Here is a 27,136-nt window from a genome sequence, read left to right on the forward strand (position 1 = left end):
TGGATTTCCAACCTACAGGTTTGCTGACGATTACCAAATACTAATTACTGGATTTTGCATCGGAACAATCTTTGACTTAATGCAACAGGCATTAAGAGCTGTCGAACAATGGCGTCGACGAGTTAAATTATCAGTTAACCCAAGTAAAACTTTAATGGTTCTTTTCACGAAGAAGCGAATAACAACCGGGGTTCGTCCCTTGCAGTTCTTTGATTCTGAGCTACTGTGTGCAGATCAAGTCAAATACGTTGGAGTTATACAGGCCATATTCGATTATCCGTAGTCTCGATTATCCGTAGACTCGATTATCCGTAACTCGATTAACCGTAGAAAATGATTCGATTATCCGTAGTACGAAATCCGAACAAATTGTTTCGATTATTGGCACTTTATTTTTTCTCAAGCTACATCACACATTTATAATTTATTATTTGCCACCAACTACAGTTTATGAAAGAATAATTTTTTTCTAAAAAATAATGAATACATGAATGAAATACAGAAATTTTAATCATTCAACATATTATTTTGAACTCGATGCGATGACTTACATATTTTCGTACACCAATCAATTACAATTGATACTAGCTACAGTTTCTGGAAGACCAGAATTTTATGTTCTTAAAAAATATTCACAGAAATACGTAGAAATATAGAAATATCGCATTTTTCACAAAAAATAACTTTTCTTCCCAATCCCAATATTTAAATACAAAAATAGATAGAAATTGATATCAGCTACAATTCCTGGAAGCACAAAATTTTAAAATCTCGTAAAAATTACAATAATTTGTGAAAATGAAGAAATTTCATATAATCGACAAATTTTTCAATTCAGTGCAGTGTCCTATAAAATTTTATGCACCTAATAGATTGGCTAAAAACTATAATTTCCTGTAGATGCCAGCTATTATTACTAGAAGAACAAAATTTTAAAATCTGTGATTTTTTCTGAAATTTTTAGAATGAATATAACCGTCAGCCCCATTATGTATTGACGATTGACAAAATCTGAACATATATGTTTCATATTGATTGGGACTATCTAAAGTATGATATAAAACCACACTCAATTCTTCGGAAGTCTATTACCGCATCACTTAAAAAAATCGAAGTATTTTAATCACTTTAAGAACATCGAAATTTTGAATTCTTAGCACGCTTAAGTAAAAGGCTTTTGCTTTTATCCCAACATTTAACATAGGAGAATCAAACCACAAGACTTTGTCTTAAATGTGGCTGACAAAATCGGGTCAAAAAGCTGTCAAATTCGAAGGCGGACAAACACGGGGACTAATAAAATGGGATCTTCACTGTAGAACAGTGCTTATAATTCGTTACGAAGTAGATGCACTGAACATCCTTTAAGTGACTCGGCTACGTAGAACGCCGAACAATGGCCAAATGAAGATTCTGGACGATGTTTCCACCAAGCAAACAAGAGAAAAAAGTTTATTGTACGACGATGTATAACAAACTGAATCACTCAATGCGTTTGAACATATTTATAGCTAAAAATTTCCAAGAACCAATAATCTAGTTTCTGAGTGGCTCTCCAAAGCCTTACAGCGCATGACGACGACGATGATGCTGCTGCTGATTGAACAACGCACGATCCTTGGTGTCGCACGTAAAAAAGTTTTTTACTTGTAACGTGTGCAAAATAATCCTCTTAGAAATACATGTTTTGATATCGTTCAATGCTGGTCTTTCGTTGGATCAACGTTAAGCGACGACCAGCAGACCGTTCAGCAGGCGTCCATTATTGGACCTGTTTTGGACGGTTTTGGAACAAATTTTTAGGCTTCTCAGTGGAACCTAGCGTGTTGCTTCTTTTAGGGTCGATTTCTTCACCCTCGATTTACGCTTAAGCCAGGTTTAAACGTACTGGTGAACCTGGTTTAAACGTTAAGCGAGGGTGAAGAAATCGGCCCTTAGAGAATTCCCAAAGTTTTGTAAATTCAATTGTTATTTCTGTCTGAATTTACCGAAACCAGCAGTAAGATAACTGAAGTTTCACGCATAGAATTTCGTTTTATGCGTCATGATTATTAGACCAAACATAACTATCCCAATCAATCGAACACAATACTTTAAAATAAAATAACTTGGCTATATAATGGGGCCGTTCATATACCACGTGGACAGAAATACCTTGGTTTTTCACCCCCACCTCCCCCTCAGTGGACAAGCGTGGACAATCTCTATACCCCTACCCCCTACCCACGATGTCTACGTGGACTTTTCCAATTTTGTCGGGTAGTTTCATAAGAGTTTTAAATTACAGAAAATTGGGGATTTTTCATCTGTCCTGGACTACTTTGATACTGAATGTTATCCTAAAAACTTATATTTCGTTTAAGCTTTGTCCACAGAATTTTAGTTTATTTTTACTTTTATAAAAATATCTTATTTTTTAACAAAATCAGTTATAAAAAAGTTTTTGAAATTTTTGTGTCTAAAAGACACAAATCCAAAAAAATAATGGGAATTGACGAAATTAAAGCTGATTGGATCAAATATTTCTGAGAGCAAAATTGCGTGATGGCACTAAACAGCATGTACGGTTTAAGTGTTTCTTACCATTGGAAAAAAATATTGGAAGGAAAAAATCAAGCGCTTATGTCGATGATAGTACAAATTTGTTCTACATTCCATTAAAAGAAAAAATATTCAAGAGTCCACGTGGACAATTGTCATACTCCCCCCCCCCCCCTCTCTATGGACAAGCGTTGACTTTCCCGTACCCCTACCCTCCCTCAAACTGTCCACGTGGTATATGGACGGCTCCTAACTTATTTTTCTTACATGTCTTACTATCACTTAATAGAATATAAAGTGATCGATATTCGTTATTAAAACGGTTTGATCAAAAAAATGTTCCATGAGTCAAACATTGCATGTACCTTAGATACTGTTTTTCAACATATAACAAATATATTTCATGAAGAAAAAAAACATTTGTTTTGATTCGATTATCCGGATGATTCGATTATCCGAAGCGAAATTTTTCTGGATTACGGATGATCTAATCTGGCCTGTATTCCCTAAAAACGCCATCGCATCCTTTGTAGTATTCGAAACACATGCATTTCTTTATGTTTGGGAACGCAAATAGCACATGAAAGCACATAAGTGTTCATTACATTTTTATGTTAATGGTAAATTATCCAAAAATGGCAATTTTGGCATGAAAAATATCAGAAAAAATTGATCGCGCACAGATCGGTTTGTCTTAACGCAGGCCGAATGGTATGCTCCTAGTTCTTTCTCCTGTTAGTTGTTGAGGGAGCAATGCTCGTTCGGCTTATCATCCACAGCAAGAGTTGCTAGTTTAGATTCTTTGCGGTTAGCAAGGGAAGCGAAATTTTACACTTATAACTAAACCAACAAATTCAATCACAAATGTGAATAATTTAAAGTTAAATGTGGACCAAAACATGTACTAAATCATTACCCCGGCAGGTTACATGAGGACTAAAAAAATCGTACATGTCTCTTTTGAACGCATTAGGTAATTAAAAACATCCAAAACGTTATGGAACAATCGTTTCGACTGTCTGATTCCATTACATTCTCATGTTTCTCGTGAAGTCCAATCCCAGGTCAATTAAAATCTCCGGGTCAGTGTCTCCAGAGGTGGCAACCCTTGTCGTACTATTGGTAACTTGAATGCGGTTTAAATACATAGAATGTGTGCTGCAGTCTGTGCTCAAAACCAGCACACAAGAAAATGTTCGGTCATGCAACACTCAAAACACGGAATGAATTAAAAAAATGAAACTCCCGACGAAATTAAATTTTATCATAATTAAATATCAAGTATCTAGATCTGAAGCACGCCTGAATATATTCCATGCCTACTAGCAACATTGACAGAACCCTACAACGTTGAATTATCAAAACTGTTATACGTGAGTAGCCAGCATAAATGAGGGGAAAGATTCACCCGAAGCTGAGTACCGCGAACAGTAACCGAAAGCAACAAGTGATTGCCGTCGGTTGCATATCTTCAGGGTGCTTGCTTGCTTGCTTGCTCGCCTCGCGCTTCGGTAAACATATAAACCAAATCTAATTGGAACTCACCCCCTCGGCAATTATTTCAACAAGGATAGTTGAACGTTCGCTGCCCTGTGATCCCTTGTGTAAGCTAATCGCTTTCCGTCGCAAGCTACACTCTGACGCTTTCTTGTTGTGGAACTTGGAGAGGGCACGGTCCAACGGTTCGTACTCGGTGATCGGCGCAAATCGAACCGTATTTTCGGAAAGTTCTCCTTGAAGGACAAAATTCGCATCGGCCAACGTCTCCTCCGGGTCCAGGCAGAATGTTTCGCATGCGATCTACACGTTTGTAAAATGTTATTACCAGTTTAGAACGAAACGTGACATGTTTTCATACCGACCTTAAACACTTCGGGTGCCCATTTTCGGAACGCCTGCTCCTGTCCGCATATTTCATCTCCCGTGGCCATCCTCATCAAGCGCTCGCCACCCAGCTCACCCAGAATGTTGTCGATGTACTTCCCGTATGCACAAAAGTTCGGATAAGCGGACGATCCCAGAGCAAACACGGCAAACCGTACGTTGGAAAGTGGACCGAACGTCTCCTCCGTCACAGTGTCCGACGTGGAACCTCTCAGCGAATCGAGCCGGTCAATCTTTCGGTGGCCCTGGGCATTTTTGTTCATATCGCTTCTCGAGTTCGCTTTGATGAACGATTTGGACGAGGCGGCGATGCTCAACTCGTTGTGTACCTGATGATTTCCGCCCTCGTGAAGCTTCATGGCGTACAGGTCCTGGGCGAATAACTGAAACGGAACGAAGGGAGAGTTGGAATTAATTTCTATAGCTAGTTAACATGATTGGTTGAATTCGGTTGCAGCACTGCTGAACTGGGGGAACTAAAGGAACGTTTAGAAATAATACCGACCATTTTGTTTTGTAACACAATCATGTGTTCTTTAAATCCCTGCGGAACGGAAATAAAGGAAAAGTTAATTAATGAACGAAACAAAAGAAAAACAAGAGCAGCGGGGTTGCGTCGTTATGCGGTTAGATTCATCACCTCGCCGTGATGTCTCTCTAGAGTGTTAATGCCCAGCTCGGGTAGCATGTTGAAGCGTTAGTTGTTTGATGTTTGGTGTTAATTTTGAAGCTGTTGTTATATATGTAATAAGAATGGGAAAGGACCTAAACCTAACACCTCAAAACACAGTTAAACCGAATTTGAAATGTCCAAATTATCTGCTAGAGTTACCATTCCTAGCACACCAATTCGCAGATTGTGTATAGATTTGAGCCTTGCGGATACAGTGGTAATTCGTTGTAAATTACCGCGAAATAAACTTGATTATCGCAAATGAATAATTGCGCACCAATGGTGAACGCGTCGGCAACTCCCCAGCAGCTCATTCCGAAGGAGGGTGGAAAATGAGAAAAATCGTGCCCGCTCTGCAAATTCGCAAATTAAAACTACGTTGATTAAATAACATTGAGTTGATCGGTCACGAGTGAAACAGCAGCTATTCCCCGAACACGTTATCAGTCAATGTGTGGGTGTGTGCGCACTTGATATTTTGCTACAGATTGCCTGCGGTCTTTTGCCGGTTGCTATCTTTCCCATTTGCATTGCATTTTATGCCAAAGGATAACAATGTTTATTACGGCGCAAAGAAATACATATAACCGTCCGATATTTGCGTTGTGCATTGCAGAATACGCCTGCTGGCGCGGCGGCGTGTGGGAGTTGGGTCACACGTAGTTCATTTACATGCCCCAGCAGCGAGAGAGAAATGCTAATTTAACTATACCTAGTATAAATAATCATAAGCATTTGAATCGAGAAGAAAAACAAATAACCGCTACTGGTAAACGTCGAAACGAGTTTTGTGTGCTGTGTCTGTCGGAATTTTGTGCACGTTGCGCTGGGATACCGCTTTTCTTGAAAGCTCTAGTAAAATGGAAACAGAGGATACCGCATCTGCTCACCGAATGGCAACCGTTAAGCCACACAGCGTATTTTGCTCGACCCAAGGGATTGGATCGAATAAATCCTGAAATCCTTCGAAAATTAGGTACACTTGCACCAGTGATTGCATTGCCAATGGAATCTTTGAGCGTGAGATTCGAAATGTGTCCCGGTTGACGGATCAAGGTTTTTGATGGTTGAACCTCGTCAAATTAAATTCTGAAGCAGTCGGAATTTGTCAATTGAATACGTCTGTGTAGGCGATTGCAACCCTGTGGAAAATAATGGGGAGAGGGATGGATGGTAATACAAGACGAGGGCTTAGAAAAATTGTTTGGAAATTTGGATACTAAATCCCTGATACACTGATAGGATATATTCGTATATCGCTACGAATTAGTTTCGAACAGGCAATTTTCATAAAATATACGAATTTTTCGTACATATGATGAATCATTCGTAGTTCTATTGAAACACTTTTGTTTTTTATTACGAATTTTTCATAAACACCACGAAACGACTTTCGTTGGCTTATTACGAAAAGAATATGGTGTACTTGTTGCTATACGTCAGATAATTGTTGATCATCACGACGGGCTCGGTCTGACTGTTTAGTAACCGAATCCGTGTCCGCCTGTTTCAGGATGATTTCCTGAGCCTCTTTCGCTTCCAGTTGACCAAGAATCCGGAGCTGTACGGATTCGATCGGATTCAGTTGAGCCATCGCGATCTGTTCGTTGGTTTTGTATGAATAAGTTTGAGTTTATTTGGAATTTGAAGAATGATTGTTTTGAATATGTTTATTTTAAATGTTTTAGATAATAAGAATGCTATCAATTTACTTTTTGTCTCAGTGACGTAACCAGAAATTTGGTTTGGGGGAAGGGGGTTGACGAAAATCGTTCGACCACTTTCCCGACGGTCAACATCACATGATTTCGAAACCATCAACTTGGAAGCTTGGTCGTCAAATGGTGAATACGTCAAATGGTGAATACTTCCCAAGCTCCCATCTCATGCTTCCATGTGCGTCTATTGATGATATTTAATCTGTAGCCCGGCATCGACGGAATAATCCATCAAAGCCCACGTAACGAAAAAAAAACTACTATTGGAAACTTGGCACATCGAACTGTTATTTTTTGTTTTTTGCTTCCCTGGTTTTAAACGAATTCTACACAATGAGCTGAAGACTCGCTACTTCAAAGCCGTAGTATTGTACGAACTTTGCTTGGCAGAACCGAATGTGTGGAAAAGCGGGCATCGCGCTATTACATTCTACTAGAGCGACGGCACAACAAACAAGTTGGAAAACAGCTTTGTAGTACTGGGCAAGATGCGCCAACGCGTAATCAAGTAGCAGCGATCAGCGAAAGGATGTGTGTGGATCAACGGCCATTTATGCAACTATAGCATCGTCAACGTGCATTGCCCTCACGAAGCATGATCCGAGAACGAGAAAATAAGGATTTTACGCGCATTTGGAGCCCGTGAAGCTCCTCATCGGCGACATGAACGCCACCCTTGAGAAAAATGTGAAGCTCCTCATCGGCGACATGAACGCCACCCTTGAGATCACCTGGTTAACCTTCCGGCAGTCGCGCTAGTTCACTGAGTAAAATGAAGCGAAAACGTCTTAGAGCAGCTGTCCCGAGCAAATACTCATGGGTTCAAACATCACATAGCCCCTTGAAAAGGCCTTAAACGTGGTCCGTGGCAAAATTCACAACCACCAAGACACCATAAAATGGTCTCAATAACTCATAAATACACCAACTTATGGTATTTTATATGGGATCTACCGGACCATGGCGATACCGAAGCGATGGAGCATTTGTAGAGTTACGAAAATTCTACGAGTAGGTAAATCACTCGAGCAAAGGCTATGTGCCACAGGTCGGCATATGCAGAGATACTAATTGATACCTTCTCACGACCGAGTGAGAGCTGATCGATAAGTATATTACGACGAACATCGAAATAGCAGTAAACGACGAGAGGGTCACAAGAATTTTGTTAATTTATCCTATTTTGAGTGCCGCACTGCGAACTTTGCGTACCATGCCCACAATTCTTTCCGCGTAACTGGGGCTGAAGAGGGTTTCTTTTATATCACAGACCGAGTGCATCCTTGGCTAATTCTTTGGAACTTAACGCAGTTTCGCGGAAATGACTTCTCTGGCGGTTTTGAAAAATCTTGACACGAAACGACTTTTATTATTTTTCTCCATTTGACGATTTTATTATGACTTTGTAAACAAACTAAAATTACAAAATTAAAAGCATGGGACATTGCAAGATGACGTCACATGAACAAAAATGCTCGAAAAAATGACAGTTCAGCGAGCTTGTTTACATGGTTTTAGAAAATTTTTGATTCCACCCAGTACAAAGCACTTGGTGCGAATTCTAAGTCCACGTAAACAAGCTCTCTGAACTGTCAGAAAAGTGAGGTTATACATTTTCGTGCAATGGTCTATACTATGATTAAGCTGACCAACTCTGACGAAAAAATCCGTACACCATACCGCAACGAAGCGAAATCGTTCATTACGCTCATGCAAACGGTTTTCATAGTGTACGGATTTTTTTCGTCAGAGTTGGTCAGCTTAACTATGATCAGGGAACGTTGCCAGTTTCAGCATTTTTCTGTATTTCTTACCTGTAAAGGTCGATTCAGACGATACATCAGCTTCCGTCAACGTCAACGGAACGTCACCGTACCGTCAGGATAAGTTTAATACTTTTCTCTTGTGCCGGTTCACACGTGCCGTACGAAAAAACGTTCCATGCTGTTGATGCTGTGTGTGAATGTAGCTGTAATGCATGTAACTTATCTTGACGGAACGGTGACGTTCCGTTGACGGAAGCTGATGTATCGTCTGAATCGTCCTTAATGGTGAAACAGATTAATTGGGTAGCGTAATGTGTTTGTTCCGAGAGCCAAAAAGCGAGGACCCTTTTGTGTGGGACCTTGGCGTAGGGGAACTGTGGGTAAGACGGACACATGGTTATTTTAGACATATAACATATAAAGTTAAATTGAATTATATGAGTACTTTCTCTTCATGGATATCCTTGAATTATGAAGCACTCAGTAGGCCTTGAATATTGTTAAAAGCGAAAAATGTAAGTAAACATTGATAATCAGTAGTGCATCTTCGTGCGGATGTAATTTTTACGTCTCTGATTTTAAGGTTTATCGAGGAAAAAATCAATTGTTTAGCGGATTTTTTCTTTTATTTCGATAATGTAACTCTTAAATAACATCTTCGTGGAAAATAACAGATAAGTTCTTATACGAGTAAATAAGTGCAAGCGTTTAAAAAATATGTGTACTGGTGGGGCAAGACGGACAGTCTTGATTAATTCTATTGATTCATCCTTATATGAATGTCTCGCGTGTAGAAACGAAATTCTAGCAGTCAAACGTGGAGAACCATCCAGTTAGCTGAAGTCTCACATGTAGTAGACCGCAAGATGTACGTTAATGTGACCGAAGCTGAATACGGAATTCCTAGGACCTGGAAAAAGTAGAAGACTTTGTGCAGGTCCCATATTCTGGCTATGTGTAATCGAGGAACTGATGTTACCAATTGCGTATTTAATATGTAACTTTCCAGTTTTGTATAAATGATTTGTCTGATCATTGGAAGTGATTGTATAGCTCTCTTTATGACAACGGAAAAAACGATATTAGAAAATACATCATTTGCATCAACTTTAAATTGAACCCCAAAACGTTATTTTTCATCTCGAATTTAACATATATATTAAGAAGAACCACAAACTATCCAAAACATCCGTTAGAAACAGTAAATTTTAATATTTTGTATTGTGATCATCCTCTCGGCGACATGTCCGTCTTACCCCACCATATGTCCGTTTCACCCGCAATCTGGAAAAAGTTCAGATATTTCTTTGTTTTCTATTTCTTTCAAAAAAGATACTTGTTGAATTTTGTAACATAATCCCACTGGGCACTCGAAAGCCAACATATGGAGCTACAACATAGAGTATTTCATGTTGACAAAAACATGCTTTTACTATGTTTTATTTGAGTATAACCTTAACATGTCCGTCTTACCCCCAGTTCCCCTATTTAATTTGTATTTGGTCAGACCGAGCCAGTCATGATGATCAACAATTATCTGACGTATAGCAACAAGGACACCATATTCTTTTCATAATAAGCCAACGAAAGTCGTTTCGTGGTGTTTACGAAAATTGCGTAATAAAAAATAAAAGTATTTCAATAGAACTACGAATGATCCATCATATGTACGAAAAATTCGTATATCTTATGAAAATTGCCTGTTCGAAACTAATTCGTAGCAATTTACGAATATATTCTATCAGTGTATCAGGGATTTAGTATCCAAATTTCTAAACAACTTTTCTAAGCCCTCGTAATCTTGTTAGGAAGGCGTATTACCACCCCTCTCTCCCCATTATTTTCCACAGGGTTGCAATCGCCTACGCAGACGTATTCAATTGACAAATTCCGACTGCTTCTGAATTAAATTTGACGAGGTTCAACCGTCAAAAACCTTTATCCGTCAACCGAGACACATTTCGAATCTCACGCTCAAAGATTCCATTGGCAATGCAATAACTGGTGCAAGTGTACCTAATTTTCGAAGGATTTCAGGATTTATTCGATCCAATCCCTTGGGTCGAGCAAAATACGCTGTGTGGCTTAACGGCTGCCATTCGGTGAGCAGTAGGGCATTGCAAAAAAATTTTTTTTTTGAATTCTCGAAGGCCCCCCTCTTATATTATGACAAATGTCAAAATAAGCTCAGATGCCAAATTTCACATCATTTGGTCAATTTTAGACCCCCGCCCACTTCGCTTGAATTTTTTTGAAATTGGTACTATGGGAAAATATGGAAGAAAAATACATTAAATGCTGTAACTTTTGAAGTAGCAATCAGAAAATTACAATTTATAGTTCTTTTGGAAGGAAATAATCTTAGTATTTGAATAGAGATATTTTTGTTTCTACGAAAATACGGGAAAGTGGGGTACTGGGTCATTTTGGCCCAAAATCCCATATTTTTGATGATTTTTCAGCTCCGTGATGCAAATTATACATATTTTGTAGTTTTTCTAATGTGAAAAAATCTCAGAAATCGATCGGAGCCTTTTTGACTTTTGTCCGAATACGGGAAGTTGGGGTTATATGGCCTTTTGTCATTCATATTAAACTTCATCATTTTCTCGTGAATATATCTATTATTCTTCACTCAATTTTCATAAACTATACCTTGTTGAACGTGGAAAATCCTTAGGATTATAACAAAAATAGATTTGTTACCGGTAAAATTCAGGAACATCAAATTATCTGCAATATAGTGTCGATTTCACTTTTTTATCATAAAATCGCACATCTTAACTCCATTTAACAACAAAATTCTTATTTAATTTAATACACCCAAAACGCGAACCGCATGAATTACATGCGAATAAGCATGATTCTAATGAGAATTTTGCATTGTAACTGGTATAATGCATATAAAGCGATATTGGTCCGGGACAAAAATGCATTAAGGCGATTACACCACAGAAACTTACACAAACCCACAGTTGAGAATGTATTAGTGAATTTAACGATATCGGAGCATTAGTATTAAAATGACTCCGCACTAATACACATGGAAAGGACATCTCCACTCGGATACATGTGTGCTCTGAAAATATTAATACACGCTCAAGGACCAGTTTCCATTTCGCCTTTCTACTGATCACATGCTGCATATTGGAGAGAACAGTTTATAGCGTCATCAAATTGGTGGGGTGTTGGTGATGGTTTTGTTTTGATAATATGTTGAGCTTTCGGCGTTCTCTAAACCCTAAATTTACCAGCGATATGTGAGTTCTAGCCACTAGATAGGTTCATAAATAATGATTAATGATTATTTAAGCGCACTATACGCAGGAGAAAGTTACCTATATGGGAACATTGGGTTAACAAGTTAATTCAACATTTGTCGGATAGAAGCCGTCCGCCAATCATTTCTGGCATTCCTCATATCAACAGTACTTTCAAGTGATATCATATCAGTATTTTGCAGTAAAAGTATCTAAATGTAAAGTATCATAAACTATAAGGGCAGTGATGACATGGTTTTGCACTTTTGAGTAGCAGTGGCACTGGCAGTTAATTTCAGTTTATATTATTTCCCTAACATGCGAATCTAGCGCACATCATCGCCCTGGGCAACGATCATCGCAAATCAATCTGAGCACAAATCATTTTCTTCCACTCTTCTCTGAAGCACAGAATGAGAGAGCGATGATTTTACTGCAAAAACCATTCGCTATGGGAAAATAACAACGCGTATATCACACACTCTCGTGAACGTAAACTGTTCCCGTGTTTAGTGTGGTTGGAATTGAGTTGTTCGCAGACAAAAAAGCGTAACTGTGTATGAAGACAGAAGTTCTTGCAAACACCACAGAGATATTCATGTATAGAATACACCACCTTTTTGGCAGACTCAGCAAGCAAAACCAACTAATACTTTTACATGCGGGCAGATAATATGGTAGCGTGTATTCTCAATCAATTTATTTCATCATGAATCAAGCTGTGTTGGTATAATGCAGTAGCTATGCTTGGTCTACAATGCGAAGAAAGCATGATTCTAATTCGGAATATGCACGAAAGGATGTAATGCCTTTTTTTCATTGGGAAATTGTTTTGGGTGTACTTTTAGTGTAAAATATGCTTAGAGATCACATGAGAAAAATTTCATTCCTGGAAAAATAGGGAAAGTTGAGGTATTAGGACAAATAATGAAAAAAATGAGATTTGTAGAGTAAATATCAAAAAGTTTCATGTTTCTGAATTTTACCTTTAACGTTTTTATTTTTGTTTTATTCCTTAGAATTTTACACGTTCAACAAGTTACATTTTATGAAAATTGATTGAAAAATAATAGAGATATATGCATGACAAAATGATAAAATTTACTATGAATCACAAAAAGCCCTATAACCCCAACTTCTCGTATTAGAACTAAGGTCAAAAGGGTTCCGATCGATTTCTGAGATTATTTCACATTAGAAAAACTACAAAATATGTGTGATTTGCATCACGGAGCAGAAAAATCATTAAAAATATGGGATTTTGGGTCCAAAATGACCCAGTACCCCACTTTCCCGCATTTTTCTAGAAACAAAAAATGTCTTCACTCAAATACTAAGATTATTTCCTTTCAAAAAAGGTATAAATGTAATTTTTTGATCGCTACTTCAAAAGTTATAGCATTAAATGTATTTTTCCTCCATATTTTCCCATAGCACCAATTTCAAAAAATTTCAAGCGAAGTGGGCGGGGGTCTGAAATTGTCCAAATGATGTGAAATTTGGCATCTGAGCTTACTTTGACCCTTGGGGGCCTTTGCGAATTCAAAAAAAATTTTTTTTTGCAATGCCCTAATACAGATCGCTTCGGCGAAATAATTCAAGAGATAACGAGTATCGGGTACCTAAGCTGATAATAAAATTAACGTCAGCCAATGTACCCTTAAAGGAATTGGTCCCTGGAGTGCCCGTGTGGAGGTGTTTCAGTATGAGGTAATTCCGAATTTATTCAGGAAACTTATACTGTTTTCGATGGCAGTAAACCTGAGTAGTAGACTGCATTGGTGTTGCAATTTCTACCAGAAGTGCAAAAAAAACTTGATGTTCCATTGAAACTTCTGCTCGAAAGTGCAACACTAGTGCATAGCGGTGAAAAAGGCAATAATAATCTCTGTTCATTTGTGTATTTGTTTCCAGGCTACCGCCAAAAATGACCGACAGAGTTTTCTGTAGAACAACATGAGTTCGCCCACCGGCTAAGAATCTAGCCATCGATGAAGAATGATCATAGCGATGTCGTATTGGTTTTGTGTGAAATGTTCAGTGTCGACCGCGAGTTAGAGTTTGGAAAATAAAATACAACGAACAAAATTACTTCCCACGTTCGGGTTATGATCGCGCACAGATTGTGTTCCGCCAGAAGAAATCTATTCGCTGCAGTGGAAACGGTCGGGATTCCACAAGGGTGCGCGAAGTTTGGTATAAATACGTTAGGCATAAGTACGTTAGGCATACATACGTAGGCATAATTCACAAAAATATAAGAGTAATCGCAAGGCTTTCGTTATTATAGAGATATCAATCCTACACTTGTTTTTTCGGGTTTAACGAGAGACTCCAAAATGAAGAATACCATGCGACATATTTATCCCTTGCAACTGTAGGGTTTTTTTTCCTATTTTTTCTGTGGACGAGATGAAGAAAGTATCCCATGATTTAAGTCAACAGTTTGGTACAAGCAAATTTCAAATCTATTATATGTATAACCAATACAGTTGTATCCAAATATTTCAAAAAACCTGTTTTAATCCACCTAGCGGTGCAATTGTGCCTTTCTCAATCATGAACACGAGAATTTGTTAGTTGCTTATATTTATTAAAAGTAATGTACATTACAATTTTATTATACATGACTTGATAACTATATACAAGAAACGAAATCATTATTCGAGTTCTAAAATTTTGCAACGGTAATATTGAATTGAAAAAAGAGCGTAATCGTCTAAGTCCCAAAGAGCCGATCTAAAAAAATAATTTCGAGATAACATAAAATCTCGACGTTTCATGCATTTTAGAGATATCTGGCATCAAAAATTCTGAAATTTCATGGGGTCCCCCCTTTGAAAAAAAAAAATTGAGCTCTAGTTTATATGGGAATTTTATGTGACCGGACGGTTTAGTTTATATTTCCGTAACCGTATAGCCGATCTGTACGAAATTTTATAGATGTGTGGGGATATTATAGCTATCATTTGGGACTAAGTTTGTGAAAATCGGCCCAACCATTTCCGGGAAACTGATGTGAGTTCGTTAATTTTGAAAGATGGCCGCTTTTCCCTGGCACTTCCGGAACCGTCTATGGTGTTCAATGTAGTCAACGTAAGTTTGGTTGGCCGTCGGTGACCTAGAACAGCAAATTTAAGTTGTTTGAAAGACATTTTAGCGAAATTTTTATTTTACTTTTATCGGAGTATCGGTTTGAATCGCAATTTGCTATGTGATCGCACGCCACAACCCGTAACTCCAGAACCGAAAGTCGGTTCGGGATGAAATTTGATAGCCATTTACGGGGACGCAACACCTTTCATTTGAGACTAAGTTTGGTTGAATCGGTAAAGCCATCTCCGAGAAACCGATGTGATTGTTATTCTGAATTTAGATACTTCCGCCGGAGCTTCCGGAACCGATGATGGTGGCCAATGTGGCCAAAGAGACTTTGAATGGCTGTTAGTGACCTAATACTACAAATCGAAGCAGTTGTGGTTACATTTTGGAAAAAATTTCACCTTTGTACATTCATTGCAGAATTTATTAAAATAAACATTTTCTGCGTGATCGTACTCATCACCCTGTAATTCCGGAACAGGAAGTCGAATCCATTAGAAATTCAAATATGCAAACGTTGTACCTTTCATTTGAGACTAAGTTTGTCAAAATCGGTTCCGCCATCTCTGAGAAAAATGAGTGACATTTTTGGTCAAATACACACACATACCTACATACACACATACATACACACGCACAAACATTTGCCGAACTCGACGAACTGAATCAATGGTATATGTCACTCGGGCCCAGGGATGCCAAAGGTACTGGTAAACTACATTTTTTTCGGTATATTTACATTTGCACAAGCCGTACAGCGACGCATCACTACAGCTCTTGCCAGAACGGTAGCCAAACCGAGTACATTTTCCCGTAGAGCAGTAGAATACATTTTTATTTTGCTGCTGTACTTCGACTGCTCGGTGAGACTGTGGCGTAGTAAAGTTTGTTCTCTCGGTCTGTACACTTTTCTCTGCGTAGTCAAAGGGAGAGGCCCGCACACGAAAGCGTTGAAAGTTCAAAGTGCCGAACAATTTAATAGCTGGCGTCCAAAAGGGGCTAACCCACATTTTGTATTTTTTACAGGAAATGGAAAAAAAAAAACTTAACATTGTGTTTGATGTTTTCCTTCAAATCATTCCAAAACTGTGCAACACTTAAAGAGTTCCTAACAGCATGTGCACAAAATCAGTGGATATCAACTCCGAAAAAAATTTTGCTTCCAGAAACACTTGATTCAATCTTGTATATCGTTTTAAACAAATATTTTAGAATTATTATAAATCATGTTGTTGATTTTACATGAGCCAATTGAAGTTCGCAGTTCACCTAAATTTTGTGACACTATGATGAATGCAAAAAATGTCTTTTAGGTATACAATTTTTAATGTTTGTATTTTCCAAAGTGTGAACTACGTTTTTGTTTGATTCTTCCGGTTACAGCCAGTAACAAAACAGTCTAACACAATACAAATATCTGAAGTTGGAAACCCTTTTTATATTACTTTACAAACACATCGTGAAAGTCCACGTAGATTGTGTGGAGGGGGTAGGGGTACATCAATTGTCCACGTAGGGGGAGGAGGGGGCCAAAAACAAAGGTTTTTTGGTCCACGTGGTATATAAATGGCCCCTAGACCCATTTGAAGATACATACACCCTCTGTTTCATTTGATCACCTCAACGGTATCTGGCTTTATTATCAGAACGTACGCGGCTTGCGAACTAAAATTGATGCTGCTTTTCTTGATGTACGTGATTGCAACTTCGATGTCATTATTATGACAGAAACTGGTCTTGACGATCAGATCGAGTCTCTTCAAGTTTTCGGTAGTTCCTATAATGTATTCCGTCGCGATAGTAACAAAAAAACAGTGCGAAATCCACGTTCGGAGGTGTTCTGATCGCTGTTGCACAGCAACATTCTAGCGGAACAAGTTTGCGGATCGGCACCCATCAAGCTTTTTCTTTGTGCAATATATATTCCTCCAGATCACAATAAAGATGTCTGTATGATTGAGTCACACTTTGCATCAGTGCGTGAGCTATGTGACAAGGGATCAATTGATCACACTGTCTTGGTTTGCGGAAATTTTAATCAACCACGCTTGAGTTGGTTATCGCATGACAACGTCATTCAAGTTGAAAATGCTGCCCAGTTACCGCCAACAAGCTCCGCCTTAATTGAAGTAATGGAATTTTTAAATCTTAACCAGTTTAATGTACATGCCAATCAAATCGGACGGGTCCTTGAATTAGTTTTTTGCTCGAAGGCCAAAAACATTTCGGTCGACAAGTCAGTGACCCCCCCCCCCCCCCATCTGCCCGTCAACACGCACCACCCACCGCTAGTTGTCATGATGCAATCGCCTAGTTGCCCGATAGTTCTTCCAGCTAACCAACTGCTGAATTATCGCAGGATTTCTCCCCTGGACCGGATGAAACTCCAGCTGCTGTCTACTGTCGCTGTGCCGTCGCTTTGGCTGATCCTTTGTGTCGCATCTTCAACCAATCATTTGACCAGGCTAAGTTCCCCGACGTTTGGAAGCACTCCTACATGTTCCCGGTGCTCAAAGCCGGAGATAAGAGAAATAGCAAGCAGTACTGCGGAATAACGAATCTTTCAGCTGGATCTAAGTTGTTTGAAATTGATGTCAATCCATTCATCCTCAGCCGTACAGCAAGTTATATCTTACCAGACCAACATGGTTTCTATCCGTTTTAACAAACATAAGTGGACACTATATACACAGATTTGAAAGCAGCTTTTGACCGAATTGACCATGATTTTTTTCTCAAGAAGTTGTACAAGTTAGGAGTGTCCAAGAAGTTTACGTCGTGGCAACGCTCCTCCTATCTTGCGCACTTTGTGTGAAATTGGACTCATGTATATCGGCTTCGTTTACCAATAGATCAGGTGTACCGCAGGGCAGCAATCTAGGCCCACTGCTTTTCTCACTGTTTTTTTAATGAAGTAGCAGTAGTGTCAGGTTCCGGGTACAAGCAGTCAGTACAGAACTGCCACCAAGTGCAAGCACCATTGGATCGGTTTGTGAAGTAGTGTCGAATGAATCTGCTTACATATTGCCAAATGCTCCGTTATGACGTTCCACAGGAAGAACGATCCGTGAATCTTCGATTACAGTATCGATGGGGTTGCGCCACAGACTTGACCACAAACTGCCCTTCAATTCTCATATAACCAACATAATTGCGAAAGCAAATCGGTAGTTGGGATTCATTTCGAAAATCTCACGAGATTTTACGGATCCTAAAATCGCAATACTGCGCATTGGTTAGACCAACCCTCCAACTCTTCTCGCCGGTTTAAAATCCGCATCACATGACTTGACGTTTAGGATAGGATAGAGTACAGAAAAGGTTCATACGCTTAGCTCTTAGGAACTTGCCTTGGCGTTACACGCAAAATTTACCACCGTATCGTGACCGTTAACAGCTGCTCCATTTTGAAAATATTAGAGTGTCGTCGTAGCCTGGTAGGAGGAGGCCAACTCAGGCGGAGTTTTTCCCATCCAAATCATTTAGACTATAATGGCCGATGATAAATAATAAATAAGTAAATAAATAAATAAATAAATAAATAAATATATAAAATAAATAAATAAATAAATAAATAAATAAATAAATAAATAAATAAATAAATATATAAAAATAAATAAATAAATAAATAAATAAAGAAATAAACCGAGTCTTCTTTTCGTGAGAACGATATCACCGAGCACTGCTTTGGATTTACACACATACGGTTCATGTTACACTAGTCAACAAAGGTTTCAATCCTTCGTTGGAGTAATCTACAATCTTCAGTAGGGCGGATGAAAAGAAACATCTTGAGATCTTCTGCGAATGACAGGTGTGGAGTCTTCAGAGCTAGATGGACGTCGTTGAAATAAAGCAGAAACATCAGCGGTCCCACGTGAGTTCCCTGGGGTACTCCTGACGTAGAAGTAAATGTGGGTGCCTGATAATCTCCAATGACAACTACTATTTATCGATCTGTAAAGTAGAATCGAAACAACTGTAACAAACTAGCGTTAATTCCAAATCTCTCAATTTTACCCATTGTCATGTCATGTATCACTTTATCAAAAGCAGCAGATAAGTCTGTGTAGATAACATCGGTTTGAACGCGACGTTCCATACTTTCAGTTATGTAGGATATTAGGCAAAGCAAGTTAGTCGCTGTCGAACACCCAGACGTGAAGCCATGTTGATCGTCATTTAGGCACTGCTTGCACTGAGCTTAAGAGGTTCCATTATCACCAGCTCGAACAACTTCGAGGCAGCACTCAATGAAGTAGTTCCACGGTAATTATTGACGCCTTTTTATGAACTGGAAATATGTTCGCGGACTTCGAGCAGGATGAAAAAATGCCATTAGCAATAGATACTCGAAAAATGCGAAGAAGTGGAGTCGCTAAAACGTCGCGCAGTGCTGCAAAGCTGGCCAAAACCAAAAAATTAAATTCAATTTTCTTTATCCAAAATATTTTTCCTCTGGTCCAAAATAGTTGAGTTATCAGTCTGCAACAAATTTTAGGGTTTGAAGATCTCTAAGTATTTTTTGATTGTTAAGATCCGATCAGAAATGAGGTATTTTGAGGTTTCGAACTTATTTAACACTTCTAATTCATAATTGAATTTAGAACACATTCCTCATAAGTTAATCCCCAATATATTTAAAAATTATGCATGTTACATCAAAAGGCAATGAAAATGAACATTGTATTTAAAAAATACTTGCAAATTCGGAAATGTTAACATTTTATGATAAAGAATGCAGTCTTAACATATAACCTTGAATATTCATTATAACTTTTACTAAGGATGGAAAAATCGGAAAAAACGCCATTACTTTCATATTCTAGGTAATTTAATTTTCTTTCAGAATATCATAGTGGTGTCTTGCGCCGTTTTGCGCTAAGCTTAATAGGTAACTATTTTTCGTCAAAAGTTTTGATAAAATAACAAGAGAAGCAAGGATTTATTGCGATTATGCGTGTTTTCTATCGTAATAATTTTGCGTAACCTGACGCTGCAATAAGTTGCTTCAATACATTCCAGGCTATAGTATTTGACCGCATGCGTTTTACTTTCTAGTATGTTGAAAAATCGCAAAATTAATATGTTTGGAAATAATTTCCAATAAAATAATAACAGAAGATGAAACGCATCTATGACCTATAATTGATTTTGCAACTAATCAATATTTCGAGGCAGTCGAGAAAGTTCGTACTAATCTACGAATATGTTTGGTTCAATATGCCGACGACCGCTCACAAGTTACCATTACATGGTTATGACATTATAAAAATGTTCGTTCTTGCAATTTGTCGTTTGTTTGAAATAGAGGTTTCAAATAAAAAGGATCGAAGATATAAAAAAGAGGAAATCATCACGTGCATTGACTAACGAAGATATTTTCACTGGATTAATGTTAGCTTCCGGCCCTATAAATTTTCACTTTGAGACGTGAGCGATAAATTGACATATCCACAAGAAATACAAGACATACTAACTTCCATTACTGTTTATTGCAAAATTGACTTATATAGATAACTAAAGCAATACAAAAATTGTTTTTAAGTATCACCATATGCCTGAAAATATGTCTGAAATTTATTGGTTTCGAATGATATACCATTCAACCACACTGCGACACTAAAGCCAAAATTGACATGATGTTAGGAAATTTCTTATTTGTGTGTTGGGACCCCCCTAATCAATCCAAAACCATTTTTTATGAAATCATATATGCCGAAATGGAATCCAGGGTACTAAAATATCTTAATTTCGTAATTTGGAAAGTTTTAGAGATTTTGGCCAACTTTTGTTCTGAGTGGCATCACTGTGCGTCGATATGCCTTTTCAAAAGTACTGGAGGGAAGCTATCGGGTCCCGGATTGAAAGACGATTTTAGCGAGAACAAGCTTATGAAGCACACCGCCAAACAATTGTTTCAAAGACGTCGCTGGTGAGCAGTTGTTTAGATGCGGTCCCATTGTAGGATTAGTGTCGATCTAGCGCTAAGTTGTCGCCATATACCAACGAGATGGCATCGAGACGCCAAATCTCGACTAAAGTTCAATTTTACGTCCTTCATGCTCGATATGGTTTCTATTCAATTTTCGTCTTCGTGGAAAATATAGCATAGCGAGTGAATGCGCCCATCGATGAAATGGCAAACCGCACGAATACCATTGGTTCAAATTTCGCGTGCCCAGCATATCGTTTGGTATATTTTCGTTGAAATCTGTGTAAAATACGTCATTTCCCGCCAATCAATCGCAAGTACAAGTGGCATATAAAATAGTTTTACGCAACTCGGCTTTGTTCAACATTGCTTATGCAAATGTTGAGCCTACATGTTTCGGACAGCAAAGCGGAAGTATAGCTGCATTTCCTATGACATTCTATTGCAGCGCAATCTACTTCCAGGCAACGTATGCGGGCAATTCAAATGTGGCTAAAGCCCAGAGTTACAAATATTCGAATTCACTGAATGAAAATTGATCATATTCACCCGTACTTATATTCAATATTCAGTGACGAAACGTAAGTACCGAGAACGTCAACCAAACCGATTGCGCCTACATTCAATGCAGGTTTTCATTCGTTTACGATTACTGCACAAAGCGAACGTGCAGCAAGGAATCAAACGCATCAAAGTTAACTCTAGCACAATCATTATTGTGGTTTTACCAACATTTGGAAATATGTATCTAGATATTTTCTGTGATACGCATAACAGTGTCATATGTTATAGATTTCCTATGCATATGCGACAGTTATGCGTATCACGGGAGTTTAGAGAACTAAATATTGTACGGTATTTAATTGAATGAGTACCATGGATTTTTCAATGATTTTTTTCTGTTCCGTCAGTCGTCAAAAAAAGTTTCGGTTAATTTTAACTCTGCTCAAGAATACATGTACAAGCAGAGTATGTCCAAAAATAGCCTACCCTGCAAAATTGATGCTCATCGAAGGAAAGCAGATATTTTACACAATCGATACTATTATTGAATGATTATTCACCGAAATGTGTTTCGCCGATACGGTTGGTTCTGTAACGCATTCCACCTAGGTTGATGGCTATCAGAAGCATTCCAATTGCTTCCCAATATGTATGTATACACATTCCGCTTTATTGTGGCTGAAATAACTTCGTGTAATTGAGAAACAATCACAGCGAACGCTTTCAAGTACAACTAATGATTCGTTATCGAGCACTCAGTCGAGATAGAAGTCTTTTGTCATCGGTTCGTACACTCTATAGCGACAAATAGTGTTAATCCGCGTTCAAGGTTATTTACACACTCTGCGCCTAGTTGAGGTTTCAGTATTTTTCCCTTCTTTTGTGTTTCTGTTTCTGAGTACCGTTAGCCGGTCAGTGAAGTGAAACAGTGTTCTTCTAGTAAGCCGTCTGGATACCGTTACATACACAAGCTAAGTATTAGTTTTCGTTTCCCCTTCTTGGTTGTCTTAATAACGTGCACTGGGCAATAGGCCCGTGCAAAAATGACTTCCCCTGACGGCGGTTCATCTCAAGGTGAGATGGACGTCGAAATAAAATCGGCTCCCCGGCTCAAGGTATATCCGAGCTCGGCCACCGGGCCATTTGTGATCTTCTTTCGGACCAAAGAAAAAAAGTGTTTGAATCTGTTGCAGATTTCTCGAGTTCTGGCGGATCGGTATTCGGCCGTGACAGAAATATCGAAAATTCGGCCTGATAAGCTTCGGGTGGTGGTTAACAGTTCAACTCAGGCAAACGATATTGCTGGATACGAGCCCTTTACGAGGGAGTACAGGGTTTATATTCCAGCTAGCAGGGTTGAAGTCAGTGGGGTCGTTTCCGATTCGAGTCTGAATTGCGAGGACCTGCTAAAATATGGGACTGGCTGTTTCAAAGACCCCATGCTTAAGCCAGTGAAGATACTGGAATGCAAACGTTTGCATTCAGCATCAGTCGCAGCTGACGGGAAGAAAACATACGTCAACTCAGACTCTTATCGGGTGACCTTCGCCGGCTCTGCCCTGCCTAATTACCTCCTTTTTGACAAGGTTCGTCTACCTGTTCGCCTCTTTGTGCCGCGGGTCATGAACTGTACTAATTGCAAACAATTGGGACACACAGCCTCCCATTGTAGCAATAAAGCCCGCTGTGGGAAATGCGGTGGGAATCATGCGGATGATTCCTGTGGTAGAGATGTCGAAAAGTGCCTCTACTGTGGGGGAAACCCACATGATCTCCCTTCATGTCCCGCGTACAAACAGCGCGAGGAAAATCTTAAGCGTTCCCTTCAGGGACGCTCTAAGCGATCTTTTGCAGAAATGCTTAAGATAGCTACGCCACCTGTCTCTACGAACATCTTTACCAACTTGTCTACTGACGAAGGCGACTGTGATGAACCCCAGGAGGGAACATCTTCTGCTGTGCCTAGAAGTAGTAGAAAAAGGAAGAACATTTCCTCTTCCAAGCTTCGTCGTAAAGGCCAGAAGGTGTCTCTTCATGGTCCCCCTAAAATAACTACTCAAGGAAGTACTGGTGCAAAACCGAAGCAAGTCGCTCCCGGTCTCAGTAACCTGAGCTCAGAAAAGGAGTTCCCAGCACTTCCAGGAACATCAAAAACCCCAAGTGTTCCCATATCTCAGCCAGAGAAAGAAAACAGTGCTGGCTTAATAAATTTCTCTGACATTGTGGACCGTATTCTTACAGCGTTAAACATTTCTGACCCCCTTAAAAGTATCTTGATAAGCTTTCTCCCCGCAGTAAAAACATTCTTGATGCAGTTCACTGCGAAATGGCCCCTCCTTTCAGCGATTGTATCCTTCGATGGCTAATTCATCGAACGAGGTCAAGGATTTAATCACTGTTCTACAGTGGAATTGCAGAAGCATTATCCCGAAAATCGATTCGTTTAAAATCTTACTAAATAATTTGAAATGCGATGCATTTGCCCTATGCGAGACATGGCTCACTTCAGAAATAACCCTACACTTCCACGATTTTAATATTATTCGCTTGGATCGAGAAGACTCTTACGGAGGAGTACTTTTGGGGATCAAAAAGTGCTATTCTTTCAATCGGATCGACCTCCCCTCGACACCAGGCATTGAAGTTGTCGCTTGCCAAACCAGAATTAAAGGCAAAGAACTTTGCATTGCTTCCACCTACATCCCCCCTAGAGCCTCAGTTAGCCACCGACGGCTTTGCGATATTGCGGAACTCCTCCCCGCACCGAGGCTAGTTTTAGGTGACTTTAACTCCCACGGCACGGCATGGGGTTGCCTTCATGACGATAATCGATCTACCCTACTCCATGAGCTTTGCGACAACTTCAATATGACTATTTTGAATACGGGTGAAATGACACGGATTCCTGTCCCTCCAGCGCGACCGAGCGCCTTAGATCTGTCCCTCTGCTCGACATCGCTGCGGTTAGATTGCATGTGGAAGGTAGTCTCTGATCCCCACGGCAGCGACCATCTGCCAATCGTAATTAATATTGCTAACGGTTCAGGGCCACCGAATACAATCAATGTTTCGTATGACCTCACACGAAATATTGATTGGAAGAGCTACGCGTCCGCGATATCCGAAAAAGTAGAATCGACACAAGAGCTTCCTCCGGAGGAAGAGTACGGGTTCCTGGCTGGCTTGATTCTCGATACCGCGATTCAAGCTCAGACTAAACGCGTACCAGACGCGAATTCACGCGGGCGTCCTCCCAATCCATGGTGGGACAAAGAGTGCTCAGACGTGTACGCGGAGAAGGCCGCTGCGTATAAGACCTTCCGGGACGACGGGCTGCCAGCTAGCTACCGACAGTACGCGATGGCGGAAACGCGCATGAAGAGTTTGATGAAAGCCAAAAAACGTAGCTACTGGCGCCGGTTCGTCGACGGACTAACGAGAGAAACATCGATGAGCACTCTTTGGAGTACGGCCCGGCGCTTACGAAACCGAAACAGTACCAATGAGAGCGTGGAATATTCAAACCGTTGGATATTCGATTTTGCCAAGAAGGTTTGTCCGGATTCCGCCCCGGCACAGAAGATCTACCGCGCCGCGTCCCCTCACACTAACGCGAACGAAACACCGTTTTCGATGGTGGAGCTCTCACTTGCTCTCTTATCATGTAACAATAAAGCCCCAGGGCCAGACAGAATCAAATTTAACTTGTTAAAGAATCTGCCAGACTCTGCCAAGAGACGCCTGTTGAATTTATTTAATAAGTTTCTTGAGGGTAATATTGTCCCTCATGACTGGAGGCAAGTGAAGGTCATCGCCATTCAAAAACCAGGAAAACCAGCCTCCGACCACAACTCGTATCGACCGATTGCAATGCTGTCCTGTATCCGAAAGTTGTTCGAGAAAATGATCTTGTTTCGCCTCGATAATTGGGTTGAAGCAAATGGCTTACTGTCAGATACACAATTTGGTTTCCGCAAAGGCAAAGGGACGAACGATTGTCTTGCGTTGCTCTCAACAGAAATTCAAATGGCTTATGCTAGCAAAGAGCAGATGGCATCAGTTTTCCTAGATATAAAGGGGGCTTTTGATTCAGTTTCTATCAAAATTCTTTCTGAGAAGCTGCACCAGCATGGTCTTTCACCGACTCTAAACAACTTTTTGCTAAACTTGCTGTCTGAAAAACATATGCATTTTTCGCATGGTGATTTATCGACATCACGAATTAGCTACATGGGTCTTCCCCAGGGCTCATGTCTAAGCCCCCTTCTCTATAACTTTTACGTGAATGACATTGACGAATGTCTTGTCAATTCCTGCACGCTAAGGCAGCTTGCAGATGACGGTGTGGTCTCTATTACAGGTCCCAAAGCCGTCGATCTGCAAGGACCATTGCAAGATACCTTGGACAATTTGTCTGCTTGGGCCCTCCAGCTAGGTATCGAGTTCTCCACGGAGAAAACTGAGCTAGTCGTATTTTCAAGGAAGCGTGAACCAGCGCAACTACAGCTTCAATTAATGGGTCAAACTATTGCTCAGGTTTCAACTTTCAAATATCTCGGGGTCTGGTTCGACTCTAAAGGAACCTGGGGATGTCACATTAGGTATCTGAAACAGAAGTGCCAGCAAAGGATCAACTTTCTCCGTACAATAACCGGAACATGGTGGGGTGCCCACCCAGGAGACCTGATCAGGCTGTACCAAACAACAATATTGTCGGTGATGGAGTACGGGAGTTTCTGTTTCCGCTCCGCTGCGAACATACATTTCATCAAACTAGAGCGAATCCAATATTGTTGTTTGCGTATTGCTTTGGGTTGTATGCACTCGACACATACGATGAGTTTAGAAGTGCTGGCGGGCGTCCTTCCGCTGAAAAATCGATTTTGGGAACTCTCCTATCGATTGCTCATCCGATGCGATATCTTGAACCCGTTAGTAATTGCAAATTTCGAAAGGCTTATCGAGCTCAAATCTCAAACCCGATTTATGTCCTTGTACTTCGATTACATGGCACAAAATATCAATCCTTCTTCATACTATCCCAACCGTGTCAATCTCTTTCATGCTTCTGATTCAACTGTTTTCTTTGACACATCCATGAAAGACGAGATTCGTGGAATCCCGGATCACATACGCCCGCAAGTGATCCCAAGCATCTTTCATAGTAAATTTCGAGAAGTCGACTGCAACAAGATGTTTTACACCGACGGGTCAAGCCTCGACGGCTCCACTGGCTTCGGTATATTCAATCAAAACCTCACCGCCTCATTCAAACTCAATGATCCTGCTTCAGTTTACGTCGCAGAACTTGCTGCTATTCAGTATACCCTTGGGATCATTGATACTTTGCCCACCGATCATTACTTTATTGTCTCGGATAGCCTCAGCTCAATCGAGGCTCTCCGTTCAATGAAACCGAGAAAGCACATTCCATATTTTCTGGGGAAAATCTGGGAGCGCCTGCGTGCTTTGTCTGCAAGATCGTACAAGATTACCTTAGTTTGGGTTCCTTCGCATTGCTCCATTCCAGGTAATGAAGAAGCGGACTCTTTAGCTAAGGCGGGCGCTTTGCAAGGTGACATATATGAAAGACCAATTAGCTTCAGCGAATTTTTCAGTATTACTCATCAGAGAACCCTCGAAAGTTGGCAAACATCATGGAGCAATGGTGAACTGGGAAGGTGGCTACATTCGATAATCCCTAAGGTATCGACGAAACCTTGGTTCAGAGGGATGGACGTGGGTCGGGATTT

General features: G+C 39.9%; 1 protein-coding gene across 1 annotated transcript in view; it reads right to left on the minus strand.

Moving 5' to 3' along the window:
* Positions 1 to 27,136, minus strand: part of LOC131683240 (nitric oxide synthase) — a 251,568-nt gene that overhangs the window by 22,355 nt on the left and 202,077 nt on the right. Inside the window, exons 14-15 of the mRNA XM_058965073.1 lie at positions 4,404 to 4,808; positions 4,087 to 4,341 (exon numbers count right to left, since the gene is read on the minus strand). Of these exons, the coding sequence (XP_058821056.1) occupies positions 4,087 to 4,341; positions 4,404 to 4,808 (660 nt within the window). The remainder of the gene's footprint in view (positions 1 to 4,086; positions 4,342 to 4,403; positions 4,809 to 27,136) is intronic.

The sequence above is a fragment of the Topomyia yanbarensis genome, chromosome 2 (assembly GCF_030247195.1).
Source record: "Topomyia yanbarensis strain Yona2022 chromosome 2, ASM3024719v1, whole genome shotgun sequence".
Classification (NCBI taxonomy): Eukaryota; Metazoa; Arthropoda; class Insecta; order Diptera; family Culicidae; genus Topomyia; species Topomyia yanbarensis.